The 17,491-nt window shown below is 65.2% G+C and overlaps 1 protein-coding gene across 2 annotated transcripts in view; it reads left to right on the top strand.

Annotated features, from left to right (window-relative positions):
- Window positions 1–17,491, top strand: part of Kdm4b (lysine demethylase 4B) — a 111,855-nt gene that overhangs the window by 77,254 nt on the left and 17,110 nt on the right. The window contains exons 10-12 of one of the 2 annotated variants that reach the window (XM_076851108.2): window positions 7,183–7,379; window positions 12,743–12,844; window positions 13,103–13,305. In XM_076851108.2, the coding sequence (XP_076707223.2) occupies window positions 7,183–7,379; window positions 12,743–12,844; window positions 13,103–13,305 (502 nt within the window). The remainder of the gene's footprint in view (window positions 1–7,182; window positions 7,380–12,742; window positions 12,845–13,102; window positions 13,306–17,491) is intronic. The other variant, XM_076851117.2, reaches the window with a different exon arrangement.

Genomic DNA, 17,491 nt, shown 5'->3' with positions numbered 1-17,491 from the left:
CTGTCACACTCCCTGGCCACCAGGCCCCCGAGCGTCCCTGCTTCCCCACACCTGACCCTGCCACTGTGTCCCCTAGGGGGCAGTGACCCCAGTTGAGGGCCCCTGTGTAGGGAGGCTTCTCAGAGGGCAGCGGGCCTGCTGTGGAGGGCCAGGGTCTTTTCTGGTGGGGCTGGAGGGACCGTGGGGGCAGAGCCCTGTCAAGGCCCTTGTGCTGTCCACGTGGACAGCTGGGTTCTGCCGGTAGCGAGTGCTGTGTGGTGTGGGGGAGGGGCTGAGCATGGCTCAGCTGTCTGTTGCCAGTGGAGGTCGCAGGCGGAAGGCTGGTCTGCAGCAGGGTCGAGACCAGGGAGCAGCCGCAGGACAGCTGGGGGGGGGGGGGGCTTCGCCTTTGGGGCTGCTGCCCTCACTCAGGTGCCCTCTGGACACATGGCTTGTGGCTGTGTCTGCCTCCCCCACCCCATGGTCCCTTGGCCTCACCCCACGCGCCATGACTCCCTGTGAGGTCAGGGCGCGGTGCCTGCTGCATGCTGGGGTCTGGCTGAGTGCTCCACGCCTCGGTCCCCCTGTTGGTAACATGAGGCTCCCAGAGAAGGCACCCCTGGGAGCCTGGAGCACCCCCGGTTGACTGCCACGTGTGCACCTTTCTGCACCGACTCCTGGGATAGCCACAGGGTCCGTGGTGACACCAGGCCGTGCAGACTGGGACCCGAGCTCCCCAGCAGATGTGGTGGCGCTGCTGTGACACGGCATTTTGGGTGGAGCCAGGGTGCGGGGGTGACGGCGAGTGAGCTGGAGGGGGGCTGGAAGGGGCAGGACCAGACCCCCGGGACCTGGTGTGGCACTGTTTCTAATGTTTTTAGTCGTAGGTGGACATGATCGAGCCCAGTGCCTTCCGCATGCTCAGGGCAACTGCTTCTGAGGGTCGCCCGTCCACAGCAGGGCGCACCAGCCATACTCTTGTCCCAGCAGTTGGTGTCCTCCCCCCCCACCCGCTCCGCTCGGGCAGCGCCCTCCATGTTCCGCTCTGGTTCCCGCCTCATCTGCCGGCAGGAATCCGCCGCGGCGGCTGCTGGGGCTGGTGGTGGCTGAGCTGCATCAGGGCCCTCCCTCGAGGCCCGGCTCCGCTCTCCCACTTTGCTCTTTTACTTGAGCAAATTCTACTCTCTCTTCAGTCTTTGGAAACGTGATGGCTTCTGATTAGAGCTCTGCTGTGTGACACGGGCTGCAGGTCTGTCGCCTGTCTGTCCCTCAGCAGGCTTGCCACTCGCCCCGAAGCTGCAGGAACAGACCCACCTGAGTCCACAGAGCCAGGGCTTGGCCAGCAGGCCGTGCGCCCACCATCCGAGCGCCAGGGACAGTGCCCCCCCCCCCCGGAAGGGGTAGGACCAGAGCCCCGGGACCTGATGTGACACTTTTTTTAAAGTTTTTAGTTGTAGATGGACATGATTCCTTTAGTTTATTTATCTTTTAAGTATTTACTTTTATTCATAGGTGGACTCAGGTCTTTATTTTTTCTTTATGTGGTGCTGAGGGTGGAACCCAGTGCCTTCCACATGCAAGGCCAGGGTGGTCAGCGGCTCCTGTCTGGTCCGGGAGGGAGGCTGCCCTGAGACCCTCCACGCAGTGTGGCCCCTTCGCGGAGCAGGACCCAGGCCCTCGACCACCCAGCCCACCCCGTGGCCATCCCGATACCTGTTTCCACAGCTTCAGAAAGAAGGAGCGTGCTGGTCTCTGCCTTGGCCCCTGCTCTGTGTGTCCCTGGGAACTTGGCGGTGGGTCCTGCGAGACATGGATATGGGGCTGTTTGATGTGTCAGTCTTCCCAGGCTGGGTGACAGCCAGGCGCCCCTAGCTCTTTGACTTGGTGTCTGGGTACCAAGTGACAGAGTGACAGGGTGAATGAGAAGCAGAGGCACTTAGATTAGATCCAGGCCCCTGAGTGCAGTGGTCGTGAATCTCCTGCTTGTCACTTATAAATGGCAGCTGAGCCTCTCGCCTGGTGATCTCCTGACCCTGGGTCTTTCCTAAGGGTCCATCCACCGAGGCTCACGTACACTGATGTCAGGGGGCTCCATGTTGGGGCCTGTGTGGCCCAAGTGACAAGGGGATCCCTGGTGGCTGGGGCTCTCCCATGCAAGTGTCCCCTCCTTGTGCCCTGGTCCCTTCCTGTCCTGTTGTGAGGAGGCCATGCAGAGTCTCGAGGTGTGACTGCATTCACACCGGGTCATTAGGGACCTTGGTGAGTTCCTAAGGCTGGTCACCTGGGGTGGCAGGGGAGGAGAGGGAGCAGAAGGCGCTCTCCCTGTCCTTCCTTCCTGTCCGACCCTGCCTGCCGTTGTGGCCTGAGAAGCAGAGAGCCCATCTGGCCAGGGGAGGCGGGCCACGCTTGGTGGCCGGGCAGCAGGGAGAGGCCCCCGTTGCGCTGCAGGCTGCTTTGGGCAGGGCCTGCGTGGCATGGGGGACCCTTCGCCCAGACTTCTTGCACAGAGCAGGTGGCAGATGAGCGTGGAGTTTGAGACCTCTGCGCTCTGGGTTTTACGGCCACAAGTAGGGAGTCTCGTCGGAAACTGGCGTCTTTTTTTTTTTCGGTCATCCAAAACCTTGGTAGATTAAAGGCCCTTACAGTCGTGCTTTCAGCACTGGGAGAAGGTTCCAGAGCCTTTGGGGAGCCTCTCCCGACGCGACACAGCACGGGGTCTCCTGGAGCTTGGGCCTCGTCTCAGGCATGGCAGGCGCGCAGGTCCTGGGGCCTCCCCTAGGAAAGCGGGCGCCCCACCCCCACCCCCAGCACAGCCCTCCCGCCTCAGGCCCTGGCCTGGCTCTGCCCAGGTGACAGGCGGGCTCCCGCCCAGCGCCTTCCCGGGTTGTCTTTGCAGCCACGTGGGTTGCTGTGTCCTTTTGTCTGTCCATGTGGGTCCAGTTTCGGGAGAAGAGTAAAACTAAAGCCCACTGAGGCAGCTGCGGCCAGAGGGGACCCAGAGCCTGGGCGGGGAGCGGCCCTCTGCTGGGAAGGGATTGTGGGGTGCATCCGATCTGGGCATCTGGGGTGGAGGGCCTGGGCCCATGCAGGTGACGGGCAGTGGGCCAACACACCCTGGTGTCCCCATGGGTTCTGGGGGTGGCATCCCCACCATGAGCAGCTGGCAGTGTGGAAGGCAGGTGACCTTGGGTGGCAGGACCTGAGGCTACTCCAGCCACAGGGGTGTGTGGGCCCCATGTGCAGCTGTGAGTTTCTTGTGGGCATGTCTGTGGCCAGCGCCGTGCCCTAGAGCTGGTGCATGGCGGCCCCCAGCCTGCATCCCTCCACTGCGCCATGGCATCCCATGCCTTAAGTCGCGTCTGGCCAGCTGGTTCTAAGTGGTCTGTTCACGAATCCTGTGGCTTCACGGTGTCGCTTGAGCGCGAGCCTGCTGCTGGAGCACAAGCTTGGCCAGCAGACTGAGCGGGTGGGCAGCCGGGTGCTGTGGCGCTTTGCTTGCAGGGTGGGTCAGACCTGGCCCTGGGCCTGTTCCAGGAGACGCAGGGCGCGAGTCACAGAGGCTGCTGATGTGAGAGTTGGAGGCTCGAGGCGCTTGAGGTGGGCTTCTGAGGGACCGGCGTATCCCCTTGAGAGCTTGTTCCTCCCTGACCCTGCTGCCTTGGGGCTGCGCGCTCGGCCCCTCTGCAGAGAGCAGGTGCAGGGAAGGCGTCTCTGCCCCAGGACCGCCCCCTGGCCTCATGCTGGCCGTCCTGCACCCTGCCCCTCGCTGGGGCTGCCCGTGGAGGCTGGGCTGTGGCTGGGCTTCTTTGGGGCAGGCAGGGGGCCGTGGCCTCGCTGGCCCTCCGCCTCCTGGGGCATCAGGGGCAGGCTGCTGTTCCTCTGCTGTCAGGCTCCCGTGGCCGCGCTCTTCCTGCGTCGGGGCCCCACTTGGCATGTGGCTGCAGGCGGCTCTGGCCAGTGGCGCTGCTGAGGGCTCTGGGAGGCGTGCTTGGCGGGCTGTCGGGCCTTTCTCCACGCGAGGAGCCCTTTCGAGAGCCTACTGGGGCAGGGACAAGGGCCTGCAGAGGACAGTGGCCCACACGCGGAGGCAAGGCCAAAGCAGGACCATCTTGGGGACAGAGATCCAGGTCACGAGTATTGGGCTCCCAGCCCAAGTCTCACTTTGCTGCTTTATTGTCCCCAGTGGGTGCCTTGGTCCTCGTGGGGCCAGCAGTGTCCCATCTACAGCTGTACTAGATGGACAGCTGTCACTACCCAGGGTCGCACTGGGTCACACTGGACTGGCCCAGACTACACGGCTGTCCCTGGATGCTGTGGCCACCTGCCGAGGTAGCTGAGTGTCTACTGCACAGGTACTAGCGCAGGGCCCTGGGTGCGCAGGCCTGCAGGGGGCCGCGCAGACTGCCCAGCCCCATCTGGGTATGATTTCTCCACTGGAAGCTAATGACGCGGCCACACTCCCCAAGAGTGACTCCACTGCTGTCCCACATGCTGGTGGGGACTGCACAGGACTGTCGGTCTCAGTGACTGCAGCAGGTCCCTATGAGGACACGTGTCCCAGAGGGTCGGGAGCCTGACGGAGCTTGGGGGACTGCAACACGGGTTGGGGGGTCCTGGATGAAAACTGTGTGACCGGCCTGTGGGCTTCTCTCACCGGGCACCTGCTGAGGCCGCCCTGAGGATTCCGGCTGAGGCCCCTAAAGGCTGCCTCTGCTGCTCCTGAAGGCCTGACCCTCGCTTGGGGCTCTCTGCGTCCCCAGGCCAGCCAGGAGGGGGTGCGGCAGCCGTCAGCAGGCTCTGGCGTGTGGCTGGGCTGCCTCCTGAGGTGGGTGCCATCTTTGTGCTTGCCACAGGGCCTTGCTTTCTAGAACCTTCAGACCAAAGCCAGGCCACACGTCTGTGGCCCTCACCCTGTTGCTCAGCTGCTTGGCACTGGACAGTGACTGCCACATGCCTGCACCCACAGGCTGTACCCCTCCCTGGGGCCACCAGGCCCTGCCTCCTCCCGCTGTTTCCTTCTCGGGTACCCACGTCCCCACTCTACAGTACCCACGGGGACACATTTGTGGGGGTGCTCCCGGCGGCCACCACCCTGTAAGGCAGCTCCCAGGACTGCTGCAGATAGGCTCGCACCAGCAGCTCCTCCCACGGGGGCGCAGCCGTGGGCAGAGGGCAAGCCAGAAACTGGGCCAGCCTTGGCCGGTGAGGGGCTGGCCGCTGCAGGCCGGGACGCGCTTGGCAGAGCGTGCCGGCCGCACTCGGGCGCACAGGTGCTTTTTCTAATTACTAAAGGAAAAGCAATTGCAGAGCTGCTCCATACAAATCCCTCAAGCCGCTGCTGATGGTGGCGCCGGCAAGGCCGCGGCCCAGCCAGGAATCCGAAACCCAGGCGCCATCTGCGCTCCCGCCACTGCAGCCAAGTCGCGGCCAGCTCTCCGCGGGCTTCATGAAATGAATTGAGTTTTCTGGGAATCACTTGGCCATAAATACTCCCTCCTGTCGGCATGGTTGGGTCCCTTTCTGTTCCCAAAGCCCTATGCCAGGTCCAGCCTGAGGCACTGTGGCTGCTCCTGGGGGGTGGGCAGAGCTATGGGGGTTCCAGACGGCGGCACCCCCAGAAGCATCCCATCTGGAGCCATGGACTCCGTCTGTGGGGAAAGCAGGGGGTCTGGGGGGCTCCTTGGAGGGGCACGGCTGCTCCTGCTCGGTTCCACCCTCCCTCTCTGTGCCTGTCCCTCCACCGCGTACGGTGTAGTGACAGCAAGGGGACTTGAAAGCGGGAGAGCGCCGAGGCTGCCCCTGGGAAACTGGCCTGTCGTCTGATAGGGAGGCTGCAGGTTCCATGTGGGCTCTCAGGGCAGGGCCAGAGGACATCGGGCTGCTTGTATACCCATATCCCTGGGCATCTGCCTCCCCAGAGCTGGGGGAGCCTGGCAGCAGCACCCCCTCCCTAGCCCTGAGCACCTACACAGCCCTCAGCCTCAGGGGAGACGTCCAGGGATGCTCCAGCTGCCTGTGCTGGACCAGGAGTGAGCAGGTCACTGCCCTACCCTGCGGCCCACTGCCTGGTCTTTGTAAATAAAGTTTTATTAGCACATAGCCTTGCCGAGTCTTTTGCATGTGCACAGTGTCCTGATGCTTTTGAACTCCAGTGGCAGACAGAGGTCAAGAGCTGAAGGTCAAGGCCAGCAGTGTCCCACCTGCAACTGGCCCTCATGGACACAACTTGCCAGTCCCTGCCCTAGGGCGTGGCCACCTCCCTCCGCCTCCCTCCCTCTCACAGTTGGGCCCCCCCCCAACACCGTCTCCTGGTCAGTAACTGGGAGACCAGGGCCCTGGCTGCCTTCCCTGTTCTGGTGCTCGTGGTCCTGGGCAGGACTTTGCAGAGAGCCAGGAAGCAGCTACAGTAGCCTCCATGGTCACTCGGGCCTGGCTTCTCTGGCCCCAAGTGCCCCAAGGTTGAGTGTTGCCTGGTCACTGCTGCTGTGGAGGCCACGCCCTGAGGACAGTGCGTAGGGAGGCGCAGCTCTCGGTAGTGCAGGACTGTTGGCGGCACCGTAGCGTGGCCTCATGTGGTCTGCAGCTTGCCAGGGACCCCAGACACCAGTGGCCCACCCTGTCCTGGGCGGAGTTTGCCGGAGTCCAGCAGGCAGCCCACTGTGCCTGCCCTGCGTGTGGCGGGGCATCACGGACCTTAGTGAAGGCCCCCGCGCCCCAGCTCCCTCTCTGGCGGCCCCTCCCTCAAGCCCCATGAGCAGCGGCTCCCCGGTGAGGGAGGTGGCTGCCCCTGGGAACGCACCCTGTGCTTGGCTCTCACCACACCTGTTCATTGGGGCTGCCCACTCCCACCCTCTCCCTCCGGCTTGGAGAATGCTCCCTGGTCTCCGTCTGCCTGGGGCGCAGCTGAAGGAGGGAGATTTCTGTTTGGAACCGAGAGGCAGAGCTGGCCTCAGCTGGTCGCCTCGGCTCCTCCACTGGCGGTGGTGCAGCTCTGACGCCCTCCGCCAGCCTGGGCCTGTGCTCAGCCCCTCGGGCGGTTGCCGACAGCCGCGGTTCCTGCAGCCTGAGAAGGGGGTGGTCACGCTTCTCCCTGGGAAAGAAGCTGCCACCTTGCACTGACAGGGCCGGGTGGAGGACGGCCCTGGGCCTCTGCTGGCCGGGCGAGGCGGTGCTGCCCGGGCCTCAGGCGTCTGTCTCCCACAGTGCACCTGCCGCAAGGACATGGTGAAGATCTCCATGGACGTGTTCGTGCGCATCCTGCAGCCCGAGCGCTACGAGCTCTGGAAGCAGGGCAAGGACCAGCCGGTGCTGGACCACACGCGGCCCACGGCCCTGAGCAGCCCCGAGCTCAGCTCCTGGAGCGCCTCCCGCGCCTCGCTGAAGGCCAAGCTCCTCCGCAGGTGGGTCCAGGGGCTGCCCGTCACCCCGTCACTGCTAGGGACAGGGAGTGCTCCAGACCACTTCCCTCCGACTGCGGCTCGGTCCGTCCTTCCTTCTCCTGCCTCTGGTTGGAGCAGGTTCCACCACCTGCCCGGCTCCTGGGTGGGCACTGCTCGGGCCACTCGTCTCCCCTGGAGTGCCCACGCTGTGTCCCCTGCTCTTCCTGCCTTAGCCTGTGGTGTGAGGGCACTTAGGACCCTGGTTGGGTCGAGAGCTGGCAGGTCCCGGGCAGCAGTCCCACCCCCCTGTCTCTGAGACCGCGCTGTGGGTGAAGGTGCCTCTCCTTCGGGAGGTCCTGGAGGTGACTGCTGAGGCGCAGTCCATGGGGATGCCGTGGGGACTCCAGCTCCACCTCTCAGCAACCCTGGGGTCCCCGCTCCCCTCAACAGCATGGTCCCGCCCAGCGTGGTGGGCCCCGCACCTCTCCTGGCCAGGGACAAGGTGGGTCTGATAAGGACTCAGCCCAGGGCTCGGTGTGGATCCGAGCTGTCCAGGCAGCATCCAGGCCTCCGGGGCTCTGAGCTGCTTACAGACACGTCCGTCCCCACGTCCCATCATCTTTGGCCCCCAGAAAGAGTCAGCAGCCACCAAGTGTGAGCTGAAGCCTGGGGACGGCACAGGGCCCGGGCCAGGCATTCAGGACCTGGCCAGCCGGCAGTCTCTGGCCCATCTCCTCAGCTCCCCAAGTGGCCCAGAGCCCACTTGGACGGCAGACTTCAGTGAAGGCACGCATATGGCTCGTCCTGCGCCTGTGCCCACGCTCGCTGTGGCTGGCCCTCGCCATCCTCACTTGCTGTGGGACGTGGTCCTTTTCTTTTTTTTGAACCACTTATAACTATAAGCCCGTCTTGAGGGAGGCCGCACCCAAGTGGGCAGTGCTCTGGCTTCTGGACCTGGCTTGGAGGCCGTCTCCCTGCCCATGGGTCACTGGCTGCTCCGTCAGCCGCTGCTGGTCACTTGTGGTTTGACCCAGCCGGGGCCCAGCCACCGAGCAGGGTGGGGCCGCTCGGCCTCCCACCGTGGAGCCGGCCTCAGAAGCGGCATCTGGAATCAGTGGTGCAGGCCGGAGCGCCCCCCGCTGGCCACCCTCGTTCTCAGCACATCCCGTCTGTGTCTGTCCACCTGAGTCTGCGTCAGAGGCAGTTTCGGCCTCTGGTGGCGAGTGTTGAGTCTGTTCTAGAATGTTCTCCAGCTCCTCCTAACAGCCTCCTGGCCTGCAGGTGGGCCATCCTTTCTGGGTTCCTTTGGTGTCTGTCCTTTTGATTTCCTGCCCTCAGCCTTCTCCAGAAAAAGCCGCTGGGTACTGAGGCTGTCAGGCTCTGTCGGCTCCCGCCCGGCAGGCAGCGGGCAGCAGCTCCCGCCCTGGACGGGCTATTTGCATAATGGTTAATTGATTGTGGCTCAGGCTAATTGGTCAACAGAGCGGATTGCCAATAAACAGGCGCCGCATTCCAGGAGCAGGATGGGATTAGAGGCTGTCTAAGAGCCTGCCAAGAGGAGGCCAGGCCCGCCGCCCCAACTCCAACCGCCACAGAGGAAGCGGCAGGCGCAGCAGCATCCGCGCCCTTCTGCCTGCCGCGGCCCCTTCCTAGGCACGAACTGCTCCTTCCTGGAGCAGCCTTCCTGAGCCTTCCTCCCCTCCTCCCTCGTCCCAGCACCCGGGAGAGCTGTAAGGAGCGGACGGGCTGGTGACAAGTCATGTCCCCGGGGTGTGACTCCTCTGCGCCTTCAGTCTGCAACAGGCCGGGTCCTCCTCCGCTTCGGAAGCCAGGGTTTTTGTGGGAGGCTGATTGGAGTCCAGTTTGAGAGCCCAGGTGCGGCCCACCTGCCCTCAGCCTTGGGACCCTCCCTGTGACCGTCCCCTGCCCCCGTGCCTCGTGTCCTGGCGGCCCCTGAGCTTCTGCAGGTGTATTGGGCTGGCAGCCCAGGAGCCATCCTCAGCTGACGTCATAGTCGACTGACGTGTCCCTCAGGCAGGGCCTGTGCACACTGGGCCGGTGGTGGGTGGTTCTCAGTGGCGTCCTGGCCTCTGCAGGGTGCGGAGCAGCCTCCTTGGCCTCCGCCTTGCCTTCCCCATGGGCACCAGCAGGGTCCCCGGCTGGAGCCGCTGTGTGGGTGCCCCCCCGATGAGAGGCCTCCCCTGGCCGCAGCCAGCCGGTCTGTGCTAAGAAGGCCAGTGGCCCCTGCCCGGTCGCCTATCACAGGTTTGTCTTCCACAAGAGATCTTTTTTTTTTTTTTTTTTTTTTTTTTTTAAAGATAGAGAGAGAGGAGAGAGAGAGAGAGAATTTTTTTTTTTAATATTTATTTTTTAGTTGTCGGCGGACATAACATCTTTGTTTGTATGTGGTGCTGAGGATCGAACCTGGGCCGCACGCATGCCAGGCGAGCGCGCTACCGCTTGAGCCACATCCCCAGCCCTCCACAAGAGATCTTGTCAGCTGAGTTGACCCCCCCCCCTCGTCAGGGCCACTTGTATATTTTTCTGTGACAAATAGGACACATGGAACTGCACAGACAGCTTCCTGTGGCCAGGCTCACTCTCTGGTGCTGCACTGAGTTCCTCCTGAGCTCTCCGCCTGCCTTTGACTCCAGCAGGCCCCTGGGTGAGCCACCAGGAAGGAAGGTGGGGACCATGTGTCCCCACCCAGAGCCCAGATGGAGCAGTCTCCACCACCAGCCAAGTGTGGCCATGATGTCCCAGCCCCTGGCTCCTACCCCGCCATGCCTGGACACCTCCAGACGCCCTCAGTCTGGAAGGTGAAGAGCCACTGTGAGCCCAGGGTAGCCACCTGCTGCCTGGCTTGTCCTCGTCCCCAAACCACTGGGGACACCACCACACTGTCAGGCCCCTGCCAAGCCCGTTCCCACAGACGACACACCCCTGCCAGTCTCCAGAGGACCTATAGCCCGCTTGGTGACAGGCCGTCCCACAGGTGTCCACTTCTTCCTGCCAGCTGAGGTCCAAGGGGTGCGCCTCTGTCTTGCAAGTGTCGGGACCACAGTTGGACTGAGGCCAGGCCTTGGTTGGAGCAGCCAGCTGGGCCTGGGAGGCCTGCCTGCCGGGGCAGTGGGAGCAGGGACGGGAGCTGCTGCGGAGACTGACTTCCGCCCCCTCGGCCCCTGCAGCCTGTGGCTCCCGTACCTGTACCCCCTGTCCCGGTGGAGAACGGGCAGCTGTGGGCAGGAGGGAGGAGGCCAGGAGGCGAGGGTCCCGCGGAGGGTCCCGCAGAGGGCAGGGCGCTATCCTCCCGCCATCCGGCAGTCTTCAGAACCCGCTCAGCCCCGAGCGCGGTGCAGGCCCTGGCTCAGGAGGGCCGCCAGCTGCCTCCAGCCTGGGGAAGCCTGGGCCCGCCAGGGTCGGGACGGGGACGCGGGTGCAGCAAGATGCAGAGTCCTCCTCCACCTGGAGCAGGTGGAAAGGGAGCTGGACGCAGGCCCGCCCGGGCACTGCCCTGCTGGGGGTTCAGGAAGGGCAAGAAGGGCCCAGCCCCACTTCACATCGCCACCTCGGGGGCTGCTGGCAGGGGCAAAGGGGTGACGCTGCACAGTCATGGAGCAGCCCGCAAAGGCAGGGCCTCCACATCAGAGGAGGACCCCCTCCCAGAGACGCCACTTGCTGTCCCTCCCCTCAGGGAGCTCTGTGGGGTCAGGGGACCCACGCACCTGGGGCAGGAGAGCCAGTGCCCTGGGGCCACCTGTTGCCCCTGGGGTGCCAGGGACACTTGGCACTCAGAGAAGGGGTCCCCAGCCCCTGGAGCAGCGTGGTAGGGTCTCAGGAGGCCCACGGGCCTAACGTCTGCGCCCTGTCCCGGAAGGTGAGGGGCCCTGAGGAGGAACAGCCACCGGAGGAGAGGCGGGACAGAGCGGCGGAGGGGCGCTGGCCATTCAAGGGCCATTCCAGGGCACCCGGCTGTTCCCTGGTATCGCTCCCAGGAGGAGGCCGCGCCTGCTGCAGTGGGCAGTTGGTGTTCCCTGGAGGTGGGGCCTGGGGGCCAGCAGGGGAGCTGCCCAGGGCCGTCCTGGGCCCCAGCTCTGGGAGGCCGCCTGTGGCTCAAGGGCCTAAGGGGCCCTGGGTCCTCCATGGACGGGAGATACCTCCAGGGTGGGGACAGGGACTGCCCTGGAGGCTGGTGCAAGGAGCCCAGGGCGGGTGAGGAGGTGGGAGGCCGCCTGTGAGTGCTGCCTGGGTCGCAAGGGCACCGCACCTGAAGCCCAGCCCTGCAGCTGGACGCAGTCGGACCCCAGGACAAGCCCGCTTCAGTGGCAGCTGGTGCCTCGGTGCCAAGCCCCAGACTCCACCCCTGAGCTGCGTTCCCAGCCCCAGGCTGCCTGGAGGTGGTGCTGCCCCGCTGGAGAGGCGTGTCCTCGCTCCTCCCTGTCGGTCTCCCTGCTTCCTCCCACCTGCCTGTGCTCCCTGTGGCACCCCTGTGTGCCCCGTGTGTGTGACACCCCCCTGTGACGCTTCTCCCTGTGTCCCATCTGGAATGCTCCACCTGCTTCTGCTGCTGGTCATCTCGTGGGGTTCATGCTGCAAACATCCAGTGGCCTCTCTGGGCTCGGGGACAAGCAAGAACAGGCCCGGGCCGGCAGGGTGCAGAGGTTCTAATTAGGAAGAGGAGGGTCAGCAGGGGTCAGTGACATAGGACGGGGACTGCTGGCAAGGGGGCCAGCTGTCTTAGACAGGACCTTAGGATGGCCGTGGCCCCGTCCAGCTGCAAGTGGGGTCTCAGCCAGTGACTCTCAACTGTGGGGAGGGGCAGGCAGGAAGTCCAGTGGGGCCCAGGGAAGCCACATGCCACATAGGAGCCCTGGGGGACAGGGCCGCAGGTGTCTCCACCTGCTGGAGAGCATTAGTGACCCCCCAGGCCTTGGCTTCTGCCCCAGCTCCTGGTGAGGGGACAGTTTGGGAAGCCACGCCCCTCATCAGTCTAAGGCAGCTCTGTCCCCAGCCTGGAAAGGCCTCAGCCTCTAACAGGCAGGCCTCCTCCCCTGCCACTGCGCCTGTCCTCCTGTTGACCCCGCTCCCCCTGGGACAGCCTGCTGGCCTCAGCTTGAGCTCCTCGCCAGGGGCCTCCCCATGGGCCCCAGGTCCGTGGCGTGTCCCTATGCCAGGGCTGGACATGGGGCTGGGCTTTCCTTCTGGCTGGGCCCTGGCTGGGAAGGAGCCTTGCATGGGCGAGCTGGGAGACCCTGTATGTCCGTGGGACTGTAGAGAGGGGACCCAGAGAGAGGGGGGCACGCTCAAGGTGAGGCCCCCAGCAGAGCGTCCTGGGGAGCCCTGCAGAAGCACTAGAGAAAAACGCCCTGAAATTTACCTTCTAGACAAATTAGTGTGAAGGAGAACAGACCCTGGAGAAAGACTGAGGAGGAGAGGAGGCCGAGTCTAGAGAGGAGGAAAGAGCAGACCAGGAAGCCGGGGCCGGCGTAAGTGCACCCCTGTCCCCGGCAGTCCCCGCGTCTCCATGCGTCTGCACCCTGTGTCTCCCACCCCACGCGCTCGCTCCGCCCACTGCATCATCCCTCCGGGTGTTGGGCAGCATCCCACCTCCAGCTGCCAGCCGCCCTCCCTCCCCAGCCCAGCAGGCCAGGCCTCCCTGCCTCCCGCCGCGGGCCACCGCCCAGGTGGGTGGGCGGCCTTCTGCCTGAGTCCGCCCCTCCTGCCTGATGCGCCTCCTTCTCCAGGTCGCACCGGAAGCGGACTCAGCCCAAGAAGCCCAAGGCTGAGGACCCCAAATCTCCAGAGGAGGGAGCCACCGCGGCAGCCCTTCTGGAGGAGGCTGGAGGCTGTGTGAAGGAGGAGGCCACACAAGAGGCCGATCCGGAGGAGGAGGAGGATGAGTTGCAGCCGCCCCAGGGCCTTCTGCAGGATGCCGAGGGCACGGAAGGTTAGTGTACCCTCACCCTGGCATTGGGGCAGGCCACCCAGCCCCGCTCCTTGTGTCCTGGAAGGAGCTGGCACTTCCTCTGCCAGGCGCCTGATCCCAGGGGCCTGGCCCGCAGCGTCTTACTGGGCACATTCTATGAAAATGCCCTTCTCCCAGGGGTCACGTGGGCTGTGAGATCTTCATCCACCAGCATTTTAAAGGCCCCTTCTAATGTGCGGCGTCGCCCTCCCGCCCTGTCGCTGGGTTCCTGCTCCCAGCTCACGCCTGTGTTGGTGCGTGTGCACGTGGCGCGTGCCCCTGGGAAGGAAGGGGAGGGCAGCCCTCCCTCCCTGACCCTTCCTGTGCACAGGTCCCGGCGGGGCTGCTTTTCAGCGGGTCCCGGGGCAGAGGGCTGCATGGGCAGAGTGGTCCCGGCATTGCTCCCTGGGGCAGCGGGACAGGAGAGTCAGCCGCCCGAGGCAAGAGCAGCAAGGGAAAGGACAAGTGTGGCAGCACCAGAGGGTCCCCAGGGGGCCTCCACCTGAGCGAGGAAGCCATGGGACTACAGACTCGCCGGGCGGCGACCCCAGTCCAGCAGAAGCTGCTGGCCAGCCCAGCAGCCCGGGGGCGAGTCTCAGCCATGAGCCATGCAAAGGGGGCGTGGCTTAGAGAGAGGCCACTTGTAGCAGCCGAAAGCAGCGGCCTGGAGTACGTCCACCAGTCATGAAGGCCTTCGTGGAGAAGGCGACTGGGAGAGTGGAGTGCTGGACAGTCGGGCAGAGTGGCTGCCCAGGAGGACGCCTGATGTGCCAGCCGCTCCCCAGGCAGCTGGGCCTCTGCGGCCCCAGCCAGGCCCTCCAGGCCTGCAGCGGCCACGTCCTCCCTGCAGCGGCCACGTCCTGCCTGCAGGCCTGTGGTGTAGACACTGGTGGGTGAGGCCAAGAGCAGAGCTGCAGAGGCCACAGCCCTCCAGACACGGGGACTGGCCGTCAGCTGGTCTCGCAGGACCTGAGAAGGGCGCACAAATCGAGGGTCCAAAGTGGGGTCCCTGGAGCAGGGGCTCCTGGAAGGTGAGCAGGAGGCTCGCCCCTCCCTCCGCCCATCCTGTGGCCAGGTCGGGCTCCCTGTGGCCACCGTGCCCAACGATCGAAGCCTGGGGCCTGAAACCATGCTTGTTGACCCTCTCACAGTCCCAGGGTCCCCGTCTGACACGGGCCTCCATGGGCGAGACCCAGGTGCAGCAGCCTGGCCCTCCTGAGGCCCCAGGCACAGTCTGCGTCCCCCTCCTCAGCTCCAGAGCCCTCAGCGCAGCGTCTTCCAGGCCCTCTGGCTCTGGCCCTCCTGCCTCCTCCCATGAGGACTCTTAGTGACCCAGGGTGACCCCAGTTCAGAGCCCTTCACTGATCCTGTCTGAGGGCCCGTTCAACCACGTGAAGTGACTGTCAGTTCCAGGTCAGGATGTGGCCTCATGAAGTGCCATCGTCTGCCACTGGCTCAGCCTTGTGTTGGGAAGACAGACCGGAGGTGGAAGATGAATCTTCGGAATTTTAGGCTAATTTTTTGTTAAAAAGCACAAACCAAGAAAATCAAAATCAACTGTACTGGGGCTGGGCTGGGCTGGGCGGCAGAGGGCAGAGCTCCCTCGCCTGCTGAGGCCTGGGCTCCGTCCTCAGCACCACATCTAAGCAGATGGACACAGTCAGGCCGTCAGCGGAACAAAGATCGACAGCGTCAATCACTCCACGAGCAAGACCTGAAGCTGAGAGAGGAGTCCCGAGGAGGCCTGTGACAAGGACCAGGCCAGGAAGGGAGGCGGAGGCTGACAGGCCTGCTGGCCACACCCACGGCCCCGAGGGGAGAGGCCGGCAGCTTGCTTTGGTGGAGATGCAGGGCCTGTGGCCACCACTGCCAACCAGGGAGCAGCCACCACCTGGGAGCACTGAGGATGGTCACAGCTGGAGGACCCTGGACGCAGCAGCAGAGGAGGGACAAGGAAGGGACAAGGCTGAGAAAGGAGGGACAGCTTTCCATGCCCTGTGGTGACCCTTGTGTGTGGCGACTCACGTGGCCTCGGGGGACCTGGAGTCTGGGTCCACTGGTCTCAAGTTTGGAAGGTGCCACCACCGCACCCGGGGTGACCTGAGTCTTCCCCTAGCAGACCCCCGCCTTGAGGGGCTGATCCCGCGCCATGCCGAAGTGCCCTGGCCAGGGGCTGGGGTGAAGGAGGTCGCGGTTCTGCAGACTGGATGTCCAGCTTCCGGCGTGGGCAGAGGCTTCCTTGCCCAGCCCCGCCCACACCGCGTCCTCCTGGGCGCCCTCCCTGGCCTGGTGAGGTTGCCCTTTGCCAAGCCTCTGCCCTGTGGAACTGCCCAGGGCCCACCGTGGCCTCTGCAGCAGCCCCAGCCCAGGGTTGTGCCGGACGGAGGCTGCTGGGCATGGTGCCTGTGGGGAAGGGAGGGCCCGGCCATTCCCCGAGGCCACCCCTGGGCCCTGCATGACGCACACTCCATCAGGGTCAGGGGCCATTGTGAGCTGTCGGGGTGGGCTCCCGCAGGGCCTTCCTCACCTCGACTCCAAATGCTTCCTGCAGGCTGACCCACAGGGTGAGTGTGAGGTTGAGCGTGGACTTGGGGCTCTGGCAAGGGACAGGGAGAGATGGCTGGCCACGGGCTGCAGGGGCCTGCTGGGCATGGGCCAGCTTGTGGTGGAGCCCGTATGAGCGGCGCCTGGCCTCAGGCGAGGGGTCCGCTGAGGGAAGGACACTCAGTGAAGGAGAGCAGGGGTCAGGCCCAGGCCCACGCGCCCCGTCCCCCCATCTGGGAGATGGTCCAGCCTGTGGGGACCCAGTGGGTGTGGGTGTGGGGTGACGTGAGGTGGTGGCAGCTGGCGGGTTTCCTGGGCTGGGCCCTCAGTGGGCACTCGGGAGTCGGGAAGGCGCTGGACCACCCCTCTCCACAGACTGGGGCCTGGCTGGCCTCAGGCTGGACGAGGGCCTTTGCTGGCCGGTGTACCTCGGTGCCCCCTGCTGTCACCAGGGGAATGCGTCCCTTCACAAGTAGAGTCTCGGTCACGAATCTGCCTGAGCCCAGCTGTTCAGGCCACTTTGCCGCAGCCCTTGCCCAGGGACACCCTGGCCTCCTCTCCAGTGTCCCCTCTCCAAGCACGCTGCTGTCCAGATGGGAGGGAGCCCCTGGCTGGGGTGGACACGCATTGCAGTCCAGCTGCAAGGCCAGAGCCCGTGGGCACCTGGCCCGGCTGCTCTGCCCCTGTCGGGGACCGTGGGACTTCAGGCCTGAGGGCTCCATGAGGTGGGGGCAGTGCTGTGGCTGGGGGGCTACTGAGAGGAGTGAGCCTGGGATGGGCAGGGCCGGTGGGCGTGGCCAGGGCTGTTGGCACTCATGCCAGGAGCTGGCCAACTCCTACCCAGGGCTGGCGCCCGCCTGGACCTCAACCCTGTGCCCCCCAGAGCCCCCTTCCTGAGGGGAGGCTTGGGGAGGTGGGGGCTCCCACAGGACGCGGCCCTCCTGCAGGCGGCACCACGTGCCGTGAGGGGAGCGCAGGGTCCTGTGGAGCACCCCCAGCCCCACTGCTCAGGATCTCCTCAGGGTGTTTGCTCTGAGCCCCGGTTTGGAGCCCAGACGCGAGGATGTCGGAGCCTGTCACTCCTGAGGTGGGCAGGGGCAGAGCCTGCAGGTACTGCCCCCGGCTGGCTGCCTGTGTCCCTGCCCACGCCCACTGCCCTAGGTCCTGGAAGAGCAGCTGCCTACGGGGACCGGTGGAGGCTGGGGGAGGCCTCTGCCACCCCTACTGCCAGGGCCCTGCCTTGCTGGACAGCAGCGACTTGGCTGCAGCTACTCGGCCCTCTGGCTGCCCCGGCTGCGCACCCCAGGTGACCTCACCTCTGGCCGGCAGAGCGAGGCTGCCCGGGAGACCCGGCCACACCCTGCCTCCCCACTGTGGAGCATGTTTGAGGGTGGCCGCCCCACGCTGGGGATTGCCAGGCCAGACTGGCCACTGCGCAGGGTGGGCGAGGCCGCCGCCGGGAGGGCCCACGCAGGTCTGCTGGCCTCGGCGCGCAGGCTGGCTCGGGGCAGGCACGGAGCTCATTTCCTGGGAAAGGCCGTGGCTTCTGCCCTCTGCAGCACTGCGTTGGGCCTGCCTGGGCCTGGGACCCTGGGCCTAGCCCTGGACGCTGTTGGAAGCCCAA

Source organism: Callospermophilus lateralis, chromosome 1, assembly GCF_048772815.1.
Source record: "Callospermophilus lateralis isolate mCalLat2 chromosome 1, mCalLat2.hap1, whole genome shotgun sequence".
NCBI classification, from domain to species: Eukaryota; Metazoa; Chordata; class Mammalia; order Rodentia; family Sciuridae; genus Callospermophilus; species Callospermophilus lateralis.
This window is presented reverse-complemented; position numbering and strand designations above follow the sequence as displayed.